This window comes from Hyperolius riggenbachi, chromosome 10, assembly GCF_040937935.1.
Source record: "Hyperolius riggenbachi isolate aHypRig1 chromosome 10, aHypRig1.pri, whole genome shotgun sequence".
Taxonomy (NCBI): domain Eukaryota; kingdom Metazoa; phylum Chordata; class Amphibia; order Anura; family Hyperoliidae; genus Hyperolius; species Hyperolius riggenbachi.
In genome coordinates, this window is record NC_090655.1 from 111,443,605 (window position 1) to 111,465,356 (window position 21,752).

At 45.0% G+C, this 21,752-nt stretch overlaps 1 protein-coding gene across 1 annotated transcript in view; it reads left to right on the forward strand.

The window, feature by feature from the left end:
- The window catches only part of CALHM2 (calcium homeostasis modulator family member 2), a 38,894-nt gene extending 20,997 nt beyond the window's left edge, over positions 1-17,897 (forward strand). The window contains exons 2-3 of the mRNA XM_068258869.1: positions 10,346-10,937; positions 17,298-17,897. Coding sequence (XP_068114970.1) covers positions 10,395-10,937; positions 17,298-17,714 — 960 coding nt within the window. The 5' untranslated portion in view covers positions 10,346-10,394 and the 3' untranslated portion in view covers positions 17,715-17,897. The remainder of the gene's footprint in view (positions 1-10,345; positions 10,938-17,297) is intronic.
- The last annotated feature ends 3,855 nt before the right edge of the window (positions 17,898-21,752 follow it).

Consider the following 21,752-nt stretch of genomic DNA (forward strand, 5'->3'; position numbering starts at 1 on the left):
CATGATTACACATTATTTAATGATTTATACATTTTTAAATATTATTTTTAAACGAAAAACAGTACAATATTTTTTTCAAACATTATTTTTAAACAAAAAACAGTACATTTTTTTTAAACATTATTTTTAAACGAAAAAAACAGGGGGGGTCTTAGGTTTAGGCACCAACAGGGGGGGTCTTAGGTTTAGGCACCAACAGGGGGGGTCTTAGGTTTAGGCACCAACAGGGGGGGTCTTAGGTTTAGGCACCAACAGGGGGTCTTAGGTTTAGGCACCAAAAGGGGGGTCTTAGGTTTAGGCACCAACAGGGGGGTCTCAGGTTTAGGCACCAACAGGGGGGTCTTAGGTTTAGGCACCAACAGGGGGGTCTTAGGTTTAGGCACTAACAGGGGGGTCTAGGGGTTAGGGGTAGGTACAGGGAGGGTTACTTAGGCACCAACAGGGGGGGTCTTAGGTTTAGGCATCAACAGGGGGGTCTAGGGGTTAGGGGTAGGTACAGGGAGGGTTACTTAGTAATTTTTTTTTTTACGTTATTATACGTATCAGTATTTAAACGAAAGATTAACGTTTTTACAATTGCCGATTTAATGCACATTATTTAATGATTTATAACTTTAAAAAACATTAATTTTAAACAAAATATAGTACAATACATTTTTAAACGTTATCCATGCTTATCGTTAAAAACCCGGCGCCCTTTTTTCCCAGCGCCCCTTTTTAACGTACGCGACTTTGGGATCTATTCACAATACTTCTCAAAAATGTCTTATTACCTAATTGATATTGATAAAAGTAACCTTTCAGCACATTTACAAGCAAAATAATTGCTCATAGTAAGTTGTTCAACTTCATTTCAGTATTTACTTTTCTTACCAGAATTATAATTTTGCTCTTTGGAAGCTTAAAAATGTAACATGGATAAGGTGAAAAAGCTTTGTGAGGGCCAGTGCACACCAAAAACCTCAAGCAGATCTTCAAAACGCTAGAGGTTTATGAAGCAGATTTCAGAGTGATTCTAGGCATGTTTAGAGCGGTTTTCTAAACATGACTAGCATTTTTTGGAGCGTTTTTGTGTAGCAGATTTCATATCTTGTTACAGTGAAGCTGTTACTGAACAGCTTCTATAACAAAAACGCCTGGAAAACCGCTCTGATCTAGTGTTTTTCAGAGTGGTTGGAGCTTTTCCTATACTTTTAGGCAGAAACTCATCTGCAAACCGCAAAAATGCTGCTGGAGCCACGTTTGCAGTTTGCTAAAAACCTCAAACTGCTGATGTGCATCATCCCATTGAGATACATTAGCCAAGCATTTTCACAGAGGGCAGCGGTTTTGAAAACGCTACTAAAAATGCTTGGTGTGCACCAGCCCTGAATCCTGCCCAATGTGTTCAACAGTTTTTTTTTTTTTTGTTGTTTTTTTTTTTTTTGGTTTTTTTTTTTTGGTTTTTTTTAGTTTTTTTAACTCAATTCATCACAGCAAATTGGAGGAAATGCTATAATAGATCTTCAATGTGAAAATGCATGAAATTGTAAAATGCATGTGTTAAAAAAAAAAAAAAAAAAAAATTGTGGGAGCAAGCCCTTCCTGAGGTTTACAATAAGCTGTAGTAAATACGAAGGAGGCACTCAATTGGCTTCAAACTTGCGTTTTATCAAATCCCAGTAATCCTGGGTTTTGATAAAACGCAAGTTTGAAGCCAATTGAGTGCCTCCTTCGTATTTACTACATTGAACCGTGTGTGGAGTGGTGACCCACAGAGGGATTGTGCACCGGCAACATAGACCTGACTAGGCCTATTCCACAGGGACTCGCTGCAGTTTGCTTGTTGTTTACAATAAGCTGCTATTGTTCCTAACTGGTATGTCTAGATGGCTATTAATTGAATTTTGGATTTGCCAGTTCCTCCCTCCTAGCAGTTTCTAACACATTTGTTGAAAGTATGTATTAGATCTAAGAATCTATGAAGAAATGATTTAGAATTTTTTTTTCTGTCCTACTCTGAGGCTGGGAACACACTTAGCAGAAACGCTAGCGTTGTGGAAAACGCAGCGTTTTTGCCTGCAATGGTAGTCAATGGGCCACATCAAAAAATGCATTAACCACTTGCCGACTGCTCCACGCCAATTGGCGTGAGCAGTACGGCAGCCCCAGGACCACTCCACGCCCATTGGCGTGAACTGTCCTCTATGGGGCTAGCAGGAGATCGCGCACGCTGCGTGCGCATCTCCTGCTCGGGGGGCGGCGCCCCGCCTTCAGTCTCCATGTGGCGATCGCCGCTTGGGAGACTATTAGATGGCAGATTTGCTGTCTAACTGATTTGTACAGCGCTGCGATCAGCAGCAGCAGCGCTGTACTGGGGACAGCCGTGTGACACGGCTGTCCCCCTGGAGGACAAGAGAGCGATCGGCTCTCATAGGCAGAAGCCTATGACAGCCGATCGCGTGATTGGCCAGCAGGGAAGAGGGAGGGAAAGTGTAAAAAAAAATTAAAAAAAATAAAAAAATTTAAGTTTATTGAAAAATAACAAACATATGTATTAAACAAAAAATAAACAATGTGAGGACGATCAGACCCCACCAACAGAGAGCTCTGTTGGTGGGGAGAAAAGGAGGGGGGAATCACTTGTGAGCTGAGTTGTACGGGCCTGCAGCTTTTCCTTAAAGTTGCAGTGGCCCAATTAAGTAAAAATAGCCTGGTCACTAGGGGGGGTTAACACCGCAGGCCTCAAGTGGTTAAACCCATATGCATTTTGTATGCGTTTTCTAACATGCATTTTTAAAAACGCTGGTTTTGTTGCATAATTTATTTATTTTTTATTTCTGATGTACTTCCACTTCCTGTTGTCGTCCTAGTGATTTGCATAAAACGCAATTGGAAAATGCATATGCGTTTTGTATATGCGAACTGTAAACTCCTTAAAACGTATATGCAGAAAAAGCATAAACTCACATGACAGAAAACGCAACCTGTCTCACACTGACAAGTGTGCACCAAGCCTAAAGAAAAACCTTAAGTGCATACTTAAGAAAAGTCTTTGGAAAATGAAAGATCGCAGACCAATTTTACCTCCTACCATGTAGTATGAGTACCATGTAGTATGAGAACCATACTCTACACAGTCTATTCCAGGGCTGTGGAGTCGGTCCAAAAATCCACCGACTCCGACTCCGACTCCTCAGTTTAGGATTCCACCGACTCCGACTCCACGACTCCGACTCCTCTAATTTGCATATTACATTTTTGTTGATTAAAAGTATGTAACATGAAATTCGTCTCTTAACTGCCAACGCTTAGGAATTTTACAAGACAACTGAAGTGAGAAGGATATGTAGACTACTATATTTATTCCCTTTAGACTAAAACTAGTCCTTGGTAAGAGTACTTGTAAAAGGTACAAACCGGAACAAAGAACATCTATCAGGCCCTAGGCAATGTAAGTGTGGGTACATGTAAGAATGATGTGCAGGTACTCTGCAGGGGAATGAGGAGATTGTAAACAGACAACACCTCTGTGTTCAATGTGCACAGCATTCTCAGTGGATTCCCTGCAGCTCTGTGGGGAGTGCATATGTAGAGTATAGTACTACTGTGTAACAAAGTAAACCTGAGACAGATGAAATTAAAGTTTTATACATACCTGGGGCTTCCTCCAGCCCCCTTCAGGATAATCAGTCCCTCGTTGTCCTACTCCACCACCTGGATCTTCTGCTAGGAGTCCAGGTACTTGAGCCAGTCAGGCGTAGTGCGCATGCACACACTCCGCCGCCAGGAGCATACTACACCTGTGCAGCACTATTGCGCAGGTGCAGAATGTTCCTGGCTGTGGGAGCGGCATGCGGCCGGACAGCGCTGACTGGCTGAATTACCAGGACTCATAACAGAAGATCCGGGTGGTGGAGGACAGAGAGGGACTGATTAGCCTGAAGGGGGCTGGAGGAAGCCCCAGGTATGTATAAAACTTTACTTTTCATCCGTCTCAGTTACCCTCTAATTTGTAGTCACCAAACCAAATTTTAATAACATATCACATTATTTGATTTCATCAGCAAAGGGAGTGCATACATTTGCATAAATCAGCATCAATGCAGAATTATTTCCATGTCATTGACCATCTCTATTAGTGACACAGCTACACATCAGGCTTTATTCTTACAGCATAGATGTTATTTAGTATATATAAGAGATTCCTGTGTACACATCATATATACAGTCACAATCAGATATGTATATCTGACCTTAAAAATACGGGGACTGCTTTATTGCAGCAGCACAAGTAACTAATTTTGATTGGTTTATTTCATTTTTGTGGACTAAGCTATTACTGTATATATACTGTATATATACATTATTTTTAATGACTATTATCTGAGAAATAGAACATTTTATCATATTTTCTATTTTAATTACAGTTACAAATTCATTAGGAGTCGGAGTCGGAGTCGGTGCATTTTTTCCCGACTCCGACTCCGACTCCAGGCACCCAAAATTGCCCGACTCCACGACTCCGACTCCACGACTCCGACTCCGACTCCACAGCCCTGGTCTATTCTATAATCTTTGCATGCAAAAGATCAGTATCTTCAAAAGATCCATGTCTGCAAAATGTTTCATAGTCTGATATCTGCAGATCTCACACACCTAATGGACCATCGCCTGCAGATCAGACAATAATCTGCAGATCTGAAGATCCATCCTGGTGGATCTGATCTGCCGATGAATGTCCGTTAAACAAGTAAAATCCCTGGATCAACCCTCCTGGGAATTACTGTACCTAGTATTCATAGCTGTTGATGCCCTTCAATGCTAGCAAAGCAGCTAAGCCCTCAAATCGTGTGTGTGTGTGTGTGTGTGTGTGTGTGTGTGTGTGTGTGTGTGTGTGTGTGTGTGTTTATTACATTAAGCTTTCTACCCCTACTGGGTAGTAACAAATATAACTGCCTATTGGCTAATACAATTACCATACATTTTTATTGAACTCCTCTCAACATATTTGGTTAGCAAATAGTCTGTTCAAGGTCTATAGTCTTTCTCCTTGGATTCTTCTCTAAAGAAGACTCCATATTACTATGCTGAGTATACAAACCCGAGCAATGTAATCTCAGGAATACCCAGACACCTTATGGTGACACTGTAGACTCAGGAATTTAATAATGTACAGGTTCCCATACACTCAGCGAATTGCCCAACCCCCCCCCCCCCTCCCATTTGATTCTCTGCAGATTTAATTCATCTTTATTCATTTAAATTTCATTTGATCCATCTGCTGGGAATCCGTTCCCCAAAATGTCAGATCACTCTAATTTTGATTGACTTAGACCAAAAAATAGTAGTAGCAGTAGGGTATCGTACCGTGTTAGCCATCAGTAAAAGCAAGAAGTTTTAAATCAGGATGATACCATTTATTGGCTAACTTAACCCTTTGAGGACCGCCTGCCTAAGCCCCACCCCCCCGTCCCCCACTTAAGGACCAGGCTATTTTACATCCGGGGGTGTGGGGCGTTAGGCAGCCGGATCCCCACTATAGATGGCTGGGCATGGTGTCCTCTGTGTAGCCAGGTGTCCCCCGAATTGCCAGCAGCCTTTACTCACCTCCCAGGCTCCAGCGATGAGCAGCTCTGGCTGGCATCCTCACTCACACTGCTGTTAAAGTTCTGGCCCGCGGCTTGATGACGTCATCAAGCCAGGACCCGACACTTGCGTCAGAGCAAGCCGGAATGCTGGCCAGAGCGGAGGGGAGTGATGATCTCCGGGGGAACGTCAGAGCGGAGGGGAGCGATGATCTCCGGGGGAACGTCAGGAAGGTGAGTGGATCGTCTTCTTCCCCTCAGACTGCCGCTGCTCTGTTAGGGCCTGAGCCCACTAACGCAGTTGAGCGCAGTTGTGTCCACTTTTCAGCATCTGTAACGTGTTTCTGAAAAGCGGACACAACTGCGCACAACTGAGTTAGTGGGATCAGGCCCTTACTGATCACTATGATTCGCCGGCTATCGTAGTGATCAGGAGCCAATCGCTATGGCTCCTGATCACTGAGGGGAAATGTCCGCTGTCATATGATGGCTTAATCTCCCCTCTCGGGTGCGCACGAGCGAAAATGGCAGGTGACATAAATCCTACTCCGCATCAGGCTTAGACAGCCACAATTGCGGCATAGGATTTACATTACGCGCCCCCCAAAAGGTTAAAAGAATAAGGGTAAGCAAGCTTTTGGCTGTATAGACTTCGTCTGGCTTAAATCCTGTTTGCTTACAAGCTGATGGAACAGACGGCTATATACATGCAAAATCAAAAGGGATACATAGATTTTTTTTTTTCAAGCATAAATACATGCCAAGATGCCTTAAAGGACTTACGAGGCCAAAATCTGTCCCCAAAACGTAAAAAAAGTTAACTACCTGCATGACTTTGTAAGGCACGGAGGACGCCGTCCGCGCCCTCTGCCTGGTCCCCTCTGCTTAATAGCCCCCCGAAAGGCTGCGACCCCACAGTCCGGGTCGGTATCTGCAGCCTGTATAAAGATGGCCGCCGGAGCTGGCCACAGCTGCGCAGTCCGCATAGCCGCTACTGCGGCTGCGCAGCTCTAGGGCCAACCCCCCCGACCACGTAACAGGCAGCGTGGATCGGAGGGTTGGCCCTAGAGCTGCGCAGCCGCAGTAGCGGCTATGCGGACTGCGCAGCCGTGGCCAGCTCCTGTGGCCATCTTTATGCAGGCTGCAGATACCGACCCAGACTGTGGGGGCGCAGCCTTTCGGGGGGCTATTGAGCAGTGGGGACCAGGCGGAACGGCACGGAGGGCGCGGACGGTGTCCTCCGTGCCTTACAAAGTCATGCAGGTAGTTAACTTTTTTTTTTTACGTTTTGGGGACAGATTTTGGCCTTGTAAGTACTTTAAGTAAAACAAAACATCTAAATGGGGTGGGAGGTTATTAGCAGAGATAAGAATCTTTGTTTCCACAATACTCACAGAATTGGGAGTAAGCCTGTCACAGAGGCATCGTAAATTCCGTGTCCACAAGTTTAGCTATATAGGCTGAGAGAGTTTTGGCATTAAATATCCGTCCCATACCAGTATAACGTTTTTGTCCTTATTCAAGCCCTTGTCCACAGCTTTGAACCAATTGATACATTTTGTTTCTGCTATAAATCTATCATTTGATGATTTGAAGCTACCCGTCAGGGCAGTGACACGGAGATAATTCATGCTGTGTCCATTGGAACGAAAGTGTGTAATAACTGGGAGCCCAGATTCTGGATATAAGTGTGCCTGTGTCCCTTCATACATTTGTGCAGTTTTCCAGCTTCTCCCACATACGTAACATTGGGGCATTTAGCACACATGATCAGATATACCAGATTGGTGGATTCACAGGAAAATGTGCCTTATACTCTGTACTCCTGTTGTGAACCTGGTATTGTTAAACCTGTCAGTAAATGTCTGCAGGTCCCATACACTCCCACTGCATGTTTTGCAGTAACACACTGCATTGGGATACTGTAGTTGGATCTCATTGCACTGGATGCACTCGGAAAGTTACATACACTTACTATTGCAGTACCACTTTCTGTGTTCAAGTCGACCTGAACTCTTGTACAGAGCAGAAGGAAAACAGAGAAATGGACCCTGTATGTATTTAGAGAGTTTAGCCTGTCTAATTCCCCCTAATTTATGTCTAATCACAAGTTGTAATCTTCTCTCTCTTGTGTCACTTGACTGCCACGGCAAATAAAGCAGATAAGCTCATTTGAAAGCACAGGATGTCAATATGTCTGCTTCCATGAATTAGGAAGTAGAAACCGTGCAGATTTATTTTAGGGTTTGAATCAGCAAGGATGTTTTGTTTTAAAGGTTATTCTGCTGTTGTGCATCTTTTAGAGCAGAGAGTTCAGGTCCACTTTAAAGTGCCTCCATTTCATCACACTGCAACGCCCCACTATGAACCTGGCCAACTGCGCTAGTAACTCCTCATATAGAATAGATTGATACATTATTAACTTTTTTTTTTTTTTTTTTTTTTTGAATGGCAAAACATGAGTAGTCAACTTGTAGACTGTACCCATAGTATTGTACTCCTGTATTTGTGGCTTTTTTCATTTAATCAGGGGGGCTAATTAAAGCATTTTATTCAGCAAAAAGGGAAGGTTATGAATTTAATCTTGGGTATACAGCAACATGTGTATTCTTGGGTAAGCAGCAATGTGTGTGTATTCTTGGGTATGCAGCAATGTGTGTGTATTCTTGGGTATGCAGCAATGTGTGTGTATTCTTGGGTACGCAGCAATGTGTGTGTATTCTTGGGTACGCAGCAATGTGTGTGTATTCTTGGGTACGCAGCAATGTGTGTGTATTCTTGGGTATGCAGCAATGTGTGTATGTACAACAGAACAAGCCTTTGTATGAGATACTTATGCAGGGCCGGATTTGTATTCTTTACCACTTTAAGGCCACTGTTACCAGCCTCCCCCCTTCAGTATAGGTAGCGAGATGAACCCTCTCTCCTTACCCCCCAGTATAGGTAGCCAGATTGCTCCCTTAATCCCTCCCCCCCCCCTACCCTTTCAGTATAGGTAGCCAGCTCGCCTCCACACCGCAGCAGCAATCAGTGTCACTCATTTCTCTGCTTGTCTCCAGTGCCAAAGCTTCCTCTTCCCCTCTGTCTCCAATGCTGCCCAAGTCCATAGCCCCCCCCCCCCCCCCCCGCCATAATGCAAACATGCACAGAGAGCAAGGTGGCCGCTGCACAGGCCACTGGCAGCAGAGTACCGTGGTCAGGTGCTTGTCTGATCTCCCTGCATTTCAGCATTTGCACCAAGGGCTATGGACTTAGGGGTCCAGAAGGCTAATGTAGAGCTAGGTCAAATAACAGGCTAATATTGTTACACAGCAATTCAGATGTCAGTCGTATTGGAAGGAACAAACAATAGCAGAGTCAGGAGCGGGCCGAGTCGTACACAGAAATCAGATGGCAGTGGTACAGAGGGGCTAGGCAGATACATAGTAAAGAGGCAGGCAAAGGTCAGTACATGTAATATCTATATTATCGTAATATTGTATATCTAATATAATACTGACTGACTAGCGTACATATATATATCATGTATATTAAGGTAGCTCTCAAACTGACACTAGCTAAGGCCAAGAACCAGCGAACTGATTAGTATCAAGACCAGCGAGTGAATGACTTGCTTGGCCTAATATACCCAGGAGGGAGAGTCAATCCAGCCCACAGGAGAACAGGTCCTCCCTTCAGAAATGCCTCCTCAGCCTGTAAAGGCCGCACTGTCTCGCGTGCGTGCGTCTAGCCATACTGCGTGCGCATTGACTCACTGCCGCAGTGGTGTCGGGAACGCCATCCGAGGATGACAACGCGGAAGACCCCCTACGTGAGCGAGCCCCGCCGGAGATGCCGCGGGAGACATTGCGGGCCCCGCTATAAGGAGGTAAGATTGTTACAATTGTACAGTGTTAGCCATTAGTAAAAGCAAGAAGTTTCTCCAGTGCTACTACTATGCTGAAAGAACCCACAATGTACCACACATCTCAAAACTTCTTTCTTTTACTGATGGCTAACGCAGTACAATAGTCCACTGCTATCATTCTGTGTGAAGGAAATTGGGAAGCCAAAATCAGCAGGAAACAGAAGGGGAGGAAGTCCGGGGGATAATCAGATACTATAAATACAGTACAGTAAAAAATTAAGAGGAAATTTACTGAATCTAACATAATAATAAAAAAATAGCTTATTTACAATGTTACTTTATAAATAATTTAATCAGTGTTTGCCCATTGTGCCCAAACCTACCCTCACATTGATTTACATTCTGAGCTTCATTACCGGTGGCAACATCATTGCTGCTGGCAGGTGCATCACTGCAGAATATGCGTTTCTTGTGTATTCCAAAGAGTACAGAAACACCTGGGCCCATATGCAATTAAGGTTTTTTGTTTGTTTGCTTTTTCTCCTGAGTGATATTTTCAAACTTGGCAATAAAATGCCCATTAAATCACCAGCAAGCAAGAAAAGTCATTTTCCACTTTATGGTACTTTTTTTTTTTTTTTTTTTTTCCGATTGAAAAGTTATTATAAATCGAAGATGAAAATTATCTTCTAGGAGAAAACTCAGGTAAGAAGGGGAATTGCATATGGCCCATAATGCTGTGGGAGGTGAAAGGTGCATAATAAATAGCCTAGGCTAAACACTGCTGCATTTTATGTTACTGGAGTTCCTTTCTAAGTTACAACATTGGATAGCACAAACATTTTTTTTTATTATTTTTATTTTTTATTTTATTTTTTTCCCTCTTCTTTATTCTAACTTGTTTTTTTTTGTTTTTTTTTCATTTTTACAGAGTTGAAACCATATTCTTTCTGCAACACAAGTCTAAACCCACAAACACAATGGCTTCCATCATAACGGAAAATTTTAAATTTTTCGCCCTGTTCTTCAAGAGCAGAGATGTCATGATCTTCAATGGTCTTATTGCACTTGGGACTGTGGGCAGCCAGGAACTATTTTCTGTAGTGGCGTTTCATTGTCCCTGCTCTCCAGGGAGGAACTACATGTATGGTCTTGCTGCTATTGGAGTACCTGCCCTGGTCTTGTTTCTAATTGGCATTATGTTGAACAACCACACGTGGAACATGGTGGCGGAGTGTCGGAAGAGGGCCATTAAGAACTGCTCGGCCCCTGCGATGTTCCTGTTACTTGGCTCTATAGTGGGGAGGGCAGCTGTGGCCCCAGTGACGTGGTCTGTCATTTCACTGCTGCGAGGAGAGGCCTATGTGTGTGCTCGCAGTGAATTTGTGAGCCTTCCCCCATACGCAGCCCTCTCTGCTAGTGTTGGACCTGAAGACATGGCTAGGATACCCTGTAAAGACACTCCGACCAGCATTCTACCATATAAAGATGAAGTTGTTAGAAGGTTGCAGTATGAGTCACAGGTAAGAATGCGTAACACTTGTCAATGTAAATGTCATACTTCTGTTTATCATTGCTCAGTCAGGCTGCATTTGTCTGAAAATGATTGTTAGTTATTTGTTTTGGGTGGGAGACTGTGTAAAGCCTCATGCACACACCTGACTTAATGACTTAAAGGGGAACTTCAGCCTAAACAAACATACTGTCATTAACCACTTGCCGACCGCGCACTCATACCGCGCGTCGGCAAAGTGGCAGCTGCAGGACGTCGCCAGCTGCAGGCTGATTAATCAGGAAGCAGCCGCTCGTGCGAGCGGCTGCTTCCTGTCAATTCACGGCGGGGGGCTCCGTGAATAGCCTGCGGGCCGCCGATGGCGGCTCGCAGGCTAAATGTAAACACAAGCGGAAATAATCCACTTTGTTTACATTTGTACGGCGCTGCTGCGCAGCAGCGCCATAAGGCAGATCGGCGATCCCCGGCCAATCAGCGGCCGGGGATCGCCGCCATGTGACAGGGGACGTCCCGTCACTGGCTGCACAGGACGGATAGCGTCCTGTGCAGCCCGGATCTCCAAGGGGGGGGCCAGGAAGGAGAGGGAGGGGGAGGATTTCGCCGCGGAGGGGGGCTTTGAGGTGCCCCCCCCCCCCCCGCAACACCCAGCAGGCAGGAGCGATCAGACCCCCCCCAGCACATCATCCCCCTAGTGGGGAAAAAAGGGGGGCGATCTGGTCGCTCTGCCTGCACGCTGATCTGTGCTGGGGGCTGCAGAGCCCACCCAGCACAGATCAGCTACAACAGCGCTGGTCCTTAAGGGGGGGTAAAGGGTGGGTCCTCAAGTGGTTAAGTTACATTAGTTATGTTAATTAGAATAGATAGGTAATATAATCTCTTACCCACCCCGTTTTAAAAGAACAGGCAAATGTTTGTGATTCATGGGGGCTGCCATCTTTGTCATGGGGCAGCCATCTTTTTGGTTGACAAGGAGCAGGAGACACAGTTCCCACTGTCCTGTGTCCTGATAATCCCTCCCAGCTGCACACGCTAGGCTTCAAATGTCAAATTTAAAATGTAAAAAAAAAAATTTGCACCAAAACAGCAGAACGAGAACAACAACATCAGAAATCCCATCATGCTTTGCACAGCAATAGGGGAAAAATGCCCGGGCAGTTTTTTTCTGTGCAGCTAAAAATGAGGCTTGTATCAGAGAAAAAAAGTTCTGATGCTGTGAAACGGTTAAAGCAACACCAGGCCTTTCCAGTGCTGCTGAGTCAATTTTTAGTCTGGAGGTTCACTTTAAGCTGGCTGAGGGGAGCAATAATGACCACCACAGCCATGTGTACGGCAGCTCGTGAACCTGACCGCCGACTAACATTCCTCATGAATGGTAATCGGGTATCTTCTTTCTATACTAAGTTACGTCTAAACTAAGTATCTACAGCACACAAGATAAACTAACGAGACATAAATAAATATATAAGTAAAGATTAAGACCAGCGGTGACAGGGACAGAAAAAGTGCCTCTCTGTAAACCGGCTGTTGGTTTTATACGAACCAGAAAGAGTTAAATGTGACCTCATCTGAGCCGTCCCCCCAAAACCTACCATTGGCTCAGACCCCTCGTGGTGTCACCTACTTGATTAATATTCTATGAGCCCCTTGTCCCAGTTGCAAGAATGTTATGTTTTATAAATATGGCCTATGTTGATTGTTCCCATAGTCTATTTTTCTGGGGCAGTGTAGGCCTGTGGCCTTCCTTCAGGAACATGTTCAGGACATATTCCTGGTAACTGCCTGCAGCCTCGATTCTGCGAGAACCGATTCTTAAAGGTATACTCTGCGAACAAGCCTTTTTACCTAAAACTCAGTCCAAATAACTGAGGCCTACTTAAATTATAACAGAGCTCAGCTAGGAACTATTTTCTGTAGTGGCGTTTCATTGTCCCTGCTCTCCCTGTGACGTCACGACGTCGATGACGTTCGTCGCAATGGCGACGGGGGAAGCCCTGAAGCAAATCCCGTTCAGAACGGGATTTACGGATGGGCTTGATCGCCGGCGGCGATGGGAGGGATGCCGCAGGGAGGGGGGAATCCTGTAGCTAGCGCTAGGCTAGCTACATGATGAAAAAAATAGGTTAAAAAAAAACCCTCCCAAGGCCGCGCGAATCAAAACGCCAGGGAGATTAAACATCCGTTCTGGTGACTACTATCCACAGTATGTACTTTTTAGTTTGTAGATAACAGTACCAGTTTAGCGGTAGTTCGCACTTGAGCGCTTTGAAGGGCTTTGCTGATCGCTGGCGACCAGAAAAACTCTGCTGCTAATGTATGTAACATTTACATAATTTTGCATCATCTGAGATTTGCTTATTTCAAATAATGTAGAAAGTTGGCACTGAGTCCAAACTTTGTACTAAACACCTTTTAGTCTCCTGTGGCACAGGAATTCTGGGAACCAAAAAATGCCTATAGAGGTCCTCTGCAGGGGGAAGCAGTTTTATACTAAAATGCCTTTGCATGCCCCTGGTGTATTGATGCCAAAACGCATAGCCCCTATAATTATCCGCGGCAGTCAAAGGGCCCTTTCACACTGGGGTGGTGCATCAAATTGACACTCTGCTACCGCTCTCCAATGTGAACCTATGGGGGAAATCGCATTACCTGCATCGCGCCAGAAGTCCTCAATCTGATGTGCTTCCAAAAGTATGTTACTGTGCGTACCTGCGTCCCTCTGCGTCAGACCGGAAGTCATGCAAGTTTATGCCAACGCGTGTAAGTGTAAACACCTGCTGCAGGTTTTATGCGTCGCGCATGCACGGAAGCGTATTGTTTGCAATACTTCTGTGCACGTGATGGCTTGGCAGGAAGGCAGGAAGTGTCACTTCCTGCTTGGCTGGATGCCACACAGGGAATACCCGCATGGTAATGCGGTATTACCTGAATGCCTAAGTCTGGTGGTGTGATGTGGCTGCCGCACTGTCGATATGCAGCGTGAAACCGGCCTAAGGGTTAAAGGACAAATGAAGTGAGAAGAATATGGATGCTGCCATATTTATTTCCTTGTAAGCAATACCAGTTGCCTGGCTATCCTGCTGATCCTCTGCCTCTAATACATTCAGCCATAAACCCTGAACAAGCATGCAGCATATCAGGTGTTTCTTACATTCTTGTCAGATCTGACGAGATTTAGCAGCATGCTTGTTTCTGGTGTGATTCAGACACTACAGCAGCAAAATGGGATGCCGGGCTGCCGGGCAACTGGTATAGGAAATAAATATGGTGCCATCCATATTCTTCTCACTTCAGTTGTCCTTTTAAGCTTTTGGTTGTAGGGGTGTGTTTTTGGTTTTTGTGTTGATTGGAATGTATAACCTGCTATGCACGAAGACAGTTTTTGCATACAGTAGGATTTTGTTATAGTAAACTTTGATATAGTAAACATCTGGATATAGTAAACTCAGTTCTCAGGTCCCAGCAACTGTGTCTACTATATCAGAGTTGGTTATACAATGTATAAATATTCAAATTACTTTTCCTGGTCCCTTGGAGTTTGCTATAAAGGGATTCTACTGTATTACATTTTGTTAGAAGTCTTCCTGTGCCAACCAGCATTATATTCAGCCTACAAAAGAGAACATAGTCTGAGTACTGACGGTTGATGAGATTCAAATAATTCTGGCATGCATGTGCATTTAATGCAAACACTGAGGCTAGGTTTACAGTAGTCATTTGCATAATTCACATGTTTTAAATTTGTGTGAACTGCAATGGAGACTGAACATAGACAAAGCCTGCATACAGCAAGTTAATAACCTGATCTGTTACAACGCAGTGCTGTGAACATCCCCAGAGAATTGTATGGGCAGTGAATTGACATGCTAAATTATTCTGCAATGCAACTGAGCACTGTGAACAGGTCCAAACTCTATCTGGGTTGTACTTGGGCTGATTAAGTGCACTTTCTGAGATTCCTATTAGCCGAATTATACACCCTCTGAGCACAGAATTCACCCTGCCAACTTCGAACCTGTGCTCCACATGAATGAGAGATGAGGTGGCAAGGATCATGTGTTAGCTCTGTGCTGGGGAAGCAACTTTCTAGGCCAAAGCATTCTTTGTACACAGATTTCTGGGTCACGAGACTGGAATGGCTTTTTCAAATATGACTATTCCACAATTCTCCTTCACTAACCAGGAAACCTGAGGATGGGGTAAATTAGGGCTCCTAATACATTTTTAAAGAGAATCTGAGGTCTCATTTGTAACTAGGTGTTTTTGTTTTTTTTTATTTTTTTTTTTTTAATGTACCGTAATCCTGTTTAGCATTATAGCCTTATTTGAATTGCTGTAAAAGGAGTTTTTCCATAGGGAAAACGACCTGCAAAGTTCCATGACTTTTCAGGTTGCAAATCGTGCTGCCCTGGAGAGGCTGAGCTTTGAGCTGTAGCTCTGCCTCTGCAATCAATCTCCACAGCTCTCCACCTCCTCCTCGCCCCTCTCAGTGAAAGAAGACTGGGAGAGGCTGCAATCAGCAGAGATTGACTGCGGAAGAGGCAGAGCTACAGCTCAAAGCTCTGCCTCTTCTAAGAAGTAAAACCCTGGGAGCTGTGCAGGGCTTTTTCTGCCTGAAGAAACTAGTTTTGCGGCGATTCAAGTAAGGCTATAATGCTAAACAAGATTACATTTAAAAAAAACCTAGTAAAAAAAAAAAAAATCAGACTTTAGAGTCTCTTTAAGGATAATTTCATTACTGACTTCTGAATACTTTTTATATGAATTTGAAAGCCATGGTACAACAGCAATGAGGCCAATTTAAAGGACAACTGAAGTGAGAGATATAGAGGCTGCCATATTTATTTCCTTTATAAGCAATACCTGGCTATCCTGCTGATCCTCTGCCTCTAATACTTTCAGCCATAGGCCCTGAACAAGCATGCGTCAGATCTGACAAAATTAGCTGTATGCTTGTTTCTGGTGTGTCAGACACTACTGCAGCCAAATAGATCAGCAGGGCTGCCAAGCAACTGGTATTGTTTAACAGGAAATAAATATGGCGGCCTCCATATACCTCTCCCTACAGTTATTCTTTAAAGCAAATGGAATAGTTAAATAAATTAAATAAACCAACCAGGCACTTAAAGAGAAGAAAGGCTCTGGGTCTTATAGAGCCTTCCCTCTTTTTTCTCTGCCCCCTTGTTGCGGCGAGAGCTCCTCTGTTTATATCCCCCGCTGCAGGGGACTTCGGAAGTCTTCAGGAGTAGAGTCCTCCTGGAAGACAGGGGGCTCTGTGCTGCACCCGCACGTAGGAACTGCATGCAGACCTATCTTCCTTTTTCCTCCCCTCTGCTTGAGGGGCTGGCTGTAGCCTCACTGTCTCTGGGTGAAAGTGGTGGAGTCAATGCTTTACTTGTTCCTCCACTCATGAGCTCCTCATTCCTTGCTCCTGCACCAGTGCACCATCAAGGTTGGATATGGTGGTGGTGAGTTGGGAGTGCTGTCACATGACCTGAGACAGGGTGTGGCACTTCAGGGCATTCATTTCTGTTACACCAATGCTCCTGGACCTGGGGAAGGAGCCACTTGCCAAAAAATGTAATTTAATTCAGTTATAAGAGTAAGTAAGCCTCACACACGAGGCATGTCCCTCGGCAAGGATCGATCCCTTGGGTGACATTGCAGGTCCAAGGCTGTATGCTAGCAACCTGCCCTGTTGCTGTGTGTGTGGGAGGAGGAGGGCCGTCAGAGCGGCGTTTGAGTGATGTCACATGGCGGCAGGTGTGAGTGGGGAGAACAATGCTCTTGGCCAGAATGATCTGCCATGCTGATCACTGGCTAAAGTATTGGGTGCGACTGTACACACGCTACCTTCTCACAGGCTGTCGTTATTGGCCTAGTTTTATCTCGTACATGGATGAGGCTTGACTCCAGTGCTCTCCCCAGAATGTATTTTCAGCCGGGTGGCATGAACAAGTAGCCAGGTGGGGTGCAACCATGGGAATGGACAGCGGGCGCAACTCTGCTTACAGCATAGGAGGAGGATGTGGAGTTGGGTCGACAGCTGGGTGCTCCCCAAAATTAGCTGGGTGGAGCACCCGACTAAAAGAGCCTGGAGAGAATACTGGACTCAATGATTTCTTTTTATGCAGTTTATCACTCTCGATCAGGGAGCAACACAATTCAGGTGCACAAGGTGCAGCTAATCTTCTCTACTCTTGCCCACTGGAAAGCAATTAATAGTTCAAGTAGACCTTCCTGCATTGCAAATACAGCTATGGGAGAGTAACCTCATGAGACCAATCTCCTATGAATTGCTCATGCTTATTGGCTTTTGCCTTATTGCCATTTGTTTAACTTTGTTTCCTTTTTGGTTTCCCTCCCTCTCTAGTTTATTGGTTGGATTCTAATTGCAGTAGTGGCCTCAACTATCTTCTTGATGATGTGCCTTCGGCATTGCTGCTCTCCTTTAAGCTACCACCAGGAAGCCTACTGGGGACAGTACCGCTCCTCTGAGAAAGAACTTTTCAGTCGCACGGCAGATGTCCACGCCAAGGTCCTCGCCGCCAGTAATGTCAAGCAGTTCTTTGGATTTGTGGCTCTGAGTAAAGAAGAGAAGGAAATGGTGACTGAGTACCCAGTGGAGGAAGCACAGCCAAGCCCTCAGTGGCAAGAGATAACTGGAGTATACCTGTATAGGGAAAACAAAGGCTTCCCCTTGTACAGCCGTCTTCATAAATGGGCTAAAAAGCTTGTTGGGAATGGCTTAGATGATGGAAGCAAAGAAATGGCGTTACTTGCAGTGTGAGACAACTGACCTACCACTCTCAGCAGTGACAGCAAACAATACTGCTACGCCAGTATCCTCTAATAAGCCATACAGTATACCTATATTGCCTGGGACAATGAAAACCCTATGCAACGGTTTCCAACCAAGACTTCGCATCAATGTATGAACATTTAATAATACCAAATCTGTATAAAAATCCTGATGAGCAATTTGCAGCTGAGGGGGGGGGGGGGGGTGTAGGGGGGTTCTTTGAAAATTTAAATGGACAGATGACTTTATCTAAAATTCTATTGTCAAAGCCCTTCCTCAGCCTCCCATAATTTTGTTTTTATGTGCATAATGTTAATTTGGTGTGAATCAGAAATGTACAAAGTTTTGCTGCCAGAAGCAGAGCAGACACTTTTGAGAGAGATTTCCTCTTTGTGGTCAGCATTGCAGCTCAGCAGTTTCACCATACTCCTGCCTGTTTCCATCTTGTGAAGTGCGTAATGGATATAAGCATTCTCACTGTCCACAATGTGATTATACAAGCCATGTGGAGCTCTCATGAAACAATTTTTTTTTCTCACCTTATTTAGGGCCCTTTCACATGGGCAGCTGAACTGTGCACTCAGTGAGGAGTTACCAAGCAGCAGTGGGCAGTTGCCAGGCAGCAGCAAGCAGTTGTGCGAGTTCAACAGTCTTTTCACTGCTCATCAACTGCTCATGTGAAAGGGCCCTTATTCTTTTATTATGAGACAAGGCATGGTGTGGTAAGGGTTAAATGTTGATTACACCCTGCAGGGGCAGAAATGTACCTTTGGGCTGTAGCTGGAGTGCTTGCCACAAAGGGTTAGTCTCTCACCAGCACTGGGCAGGGATTGGCAGGTTCAGCTTTATGCACACAAGGGAAGACTGGCAGCTGCTGCCTATCAGCTCCTCCCCTGACTACTTATAATGTGAGTGATTATGTGATGGAGACAAACACGGCACTGTTATTGCTACAGAAATTGAACCTAAGGGAGCCAGATAGGTACTTCCAATGTATTTATAGTAAAACGTATACCACTAATGCACAAAAAACTTTTATGTATTGCTAATGAATGCAAATTTGCTATCACATTTATTAGAAATGGTAGTCTAAACTAGAGCTTTAAGGTGGGTACACACATCAGATAAGGCTACTTACACACTAAGACGTTGAGTTTTAGGGGACGTTATGGTCGCATAACGTGCTCCTAATGCAACGGATGGTGGTGTTGAAGTTGGACGTCAGATTGAGCTGCGTTATGCAGCTCTCAAAGCAGCAGGTTAGTGATAGGAAGTCCGGATCTCTTTAAAGAGAACCCGAGGTGGGTTTGAAGAATATTATCTGCATACAGAGGCTGGATCTGCCTATACAGCCCAGCCTCTGTTGCTATCCCAAACCCCCCTAAGGTCCCCCTGCACTCTGCAATCCCTCATAATTAAAACAGCCACGCTGCTGACAAACAGCTTGTCAGAGCTGGCTGTGTTTATCTCTATAGTGTCAGTCTGCTGCTCTCCCCGCCTCCTGCAGAACTCCAGTCCCCGCCTGCATCCCTTCCCTCCCTGCTGATTGGAGGGAAGGGACGGGGGCAGGGACCGGAGCTATGCAGGAGGCGGGGGAGCAGCCGAGACTGACACTACAGATGTAAACACAGCCTCATTGCAGAGTGCAGGGGGACCTTAGTGGGGTTTGGGATAGCAACAGAGGCTGGGCTGTATAGGCAGATCCAGCCTCTGTATGCAGATAACATTCTTTAAAGAGAACCCGAGGTGGGTTTGAAGAATATTATCTGCATACAGAGGCTGGATCTGCCTATACAGCCCAGCCTCTATTGCTATCCCAAACCCCCCTAAGGTCCCCCTGCACTCTGCAATGAGGCTGTGTTTACATCTGTAGTGTCAGAGTGCAGGGGGACCTTAGTGGGGTTTGGGATAGCAACAGAGGCTGGGCTGTATAGGCAGATCCAGCCTCTGTATGCAGATAACATTCTTTAAAGAGAACCCGAGGTGGGTTTGAAGAATATTATCTGCATACAGAGGCTGGATCTGCCTATACAGCCCAGCCTCTATTGCTATCCCAAACCCCCCTAAGGTCCCCCTGCACTCTGCAATCCCTCATAAATCACAGCCACGCTGCTGACAAACAGCTTGTCAGAGCTGGCTGTGTTTATCTCTATAGTGTCAGTCTGCTGCTCTCCCCGCCTCCTGCAGAACTCCAGTCCCCGCCTGCATCCCTTCTCTCCCTGCTGATTGGAGGGAAGGGACGGGGGCAGGGACCGGAGCTATGCAGGAGGCGGGGGAGCAGCTGAGACTGACACTACAGATGTAAACACAGCCTCACAGCACGGCTGTGATTTATGAGGGATTGCAGAGTGCAGGGGGACCTTAGGGGGGTTTGGGATAGCAACAGAGGCTGGGCTGTATAGGCAGATCCAGCCTCTGTATGCAGATAACATTCTTTAAACACACCTCGGGTTCTCTTTAAGGATTTGGATCATTTGAATCGGATCATTGAAAAGACTTTAACGTCCCACTGTGAAACCAGCCTAAAAGTCTTTGGAAAATGAACACAGACCAATTTTACCCCCTTCCATGTAGTATGAGAGCCATACTCTACAGTAGTCTATTCTATGGAGCTGTACTCCCCATCTGATAAAAATCTTTGCAAGATGCTGTACACATGCAACAAATCAGTATCTGCAAAAGATCCGTTCCTGCAAAATGCATTCCTAGTCTATTACTGCAGATCTCATACACACCTTGTTTAACAGACATTCATCTGCAGATCAGACAATTATCTGCCGATCTGAAGATCCATCCTGGTGGATCTGATCTGCAGATAATTGTCCGTTAAACAAGGTGTGTATGATGATCTGCAGATATCATAGACTATGGCCTGGTGCACACCAAAAACCGCTAGCAGATCCGCAAAATGCTAGCAGATTTTGAAACGCTTTTTCTGTAGCGTTTCAGCTAGCGTTTTGCGGTTTTGTGTAGCGGTTTTGGTGTAGTAAATTTCATATATTGTTACAGTAAAGCGGTTACTGCACAGCTTCTGTAACAAAAACGCCGGCAAAACCGCTCTGAACGGGTTTTTCAGAGCGGTTTGCGTTTTTCCTATACTTAACATTGAGGCAGAAACGCATCCGCAATCCAAAAAATGCCTCACCCCGGGAGTATGCATTTCAGGAAAACTCCTCCCGCTCTGGTGTGAACCACCCCATTGAGATACATTGACCAAGCGTATCCGCAGCCGCAAGCGGCTGCAGAAACGCTGAAAAAGTCACTCAGTGTGCACCAGCCCTATGAATGTATTTTGCAGGAACGGATCTTTTGCAGATACTGATCTGTTGCGTCTGTACAGCATCTTTGTGTGCAGCATCTTGCAAAGATTTTTATCTGATGAGTTCAGCTCCATAGAATAGACTGTGTAGAGTATGGCTCTCATAGTACATGGAAGGGGGTAAAATTAGTCTGTGACCTTTCATTTTCCAAAGACTTTTATCTGACGTGTGTACGCACCTTTAGGCCTCTATCACAGTGGGACGTTGAAGTTGCACGTTATAAAAACTTATAACGCAGACTAACGCACAGCAATACAAAATCTGTGCGATATTCACAGTGCACACCTTGCGTTGTGTGTAATGTGTAGCAATATTTAGAGAGTGCTGCGTGCTGTGCGTTTAGCCATAAATTTGTTGGGTTGTGTGTTGCACATGCTCAGTAATGTTTTGGTTTTTTTTAAATGTAACGCATGCGCCATTTTCGTTCCATCAGTATGTGGAGAGACACACGCAGTGCAAAATAACGTCCAATTTCATAACCTACATGCACTGCGTTAGAGGCAGGTTGTGCGACTTTAATGTTGCATCAAACGCAACGTCCCACTGTGAAAGAGACCTAAATGTGACTCTACATTTTTTTTTTTTTTTTGTGGGGAGGCAACAAAGCTAAGATCTCTGAAAGTGCAGAGGTGATCTAAACGAGCTTTAAACTGACATGCATGATCTCAAATAACCGTACATTACAAAACGTCTTCAGTACCAAAAC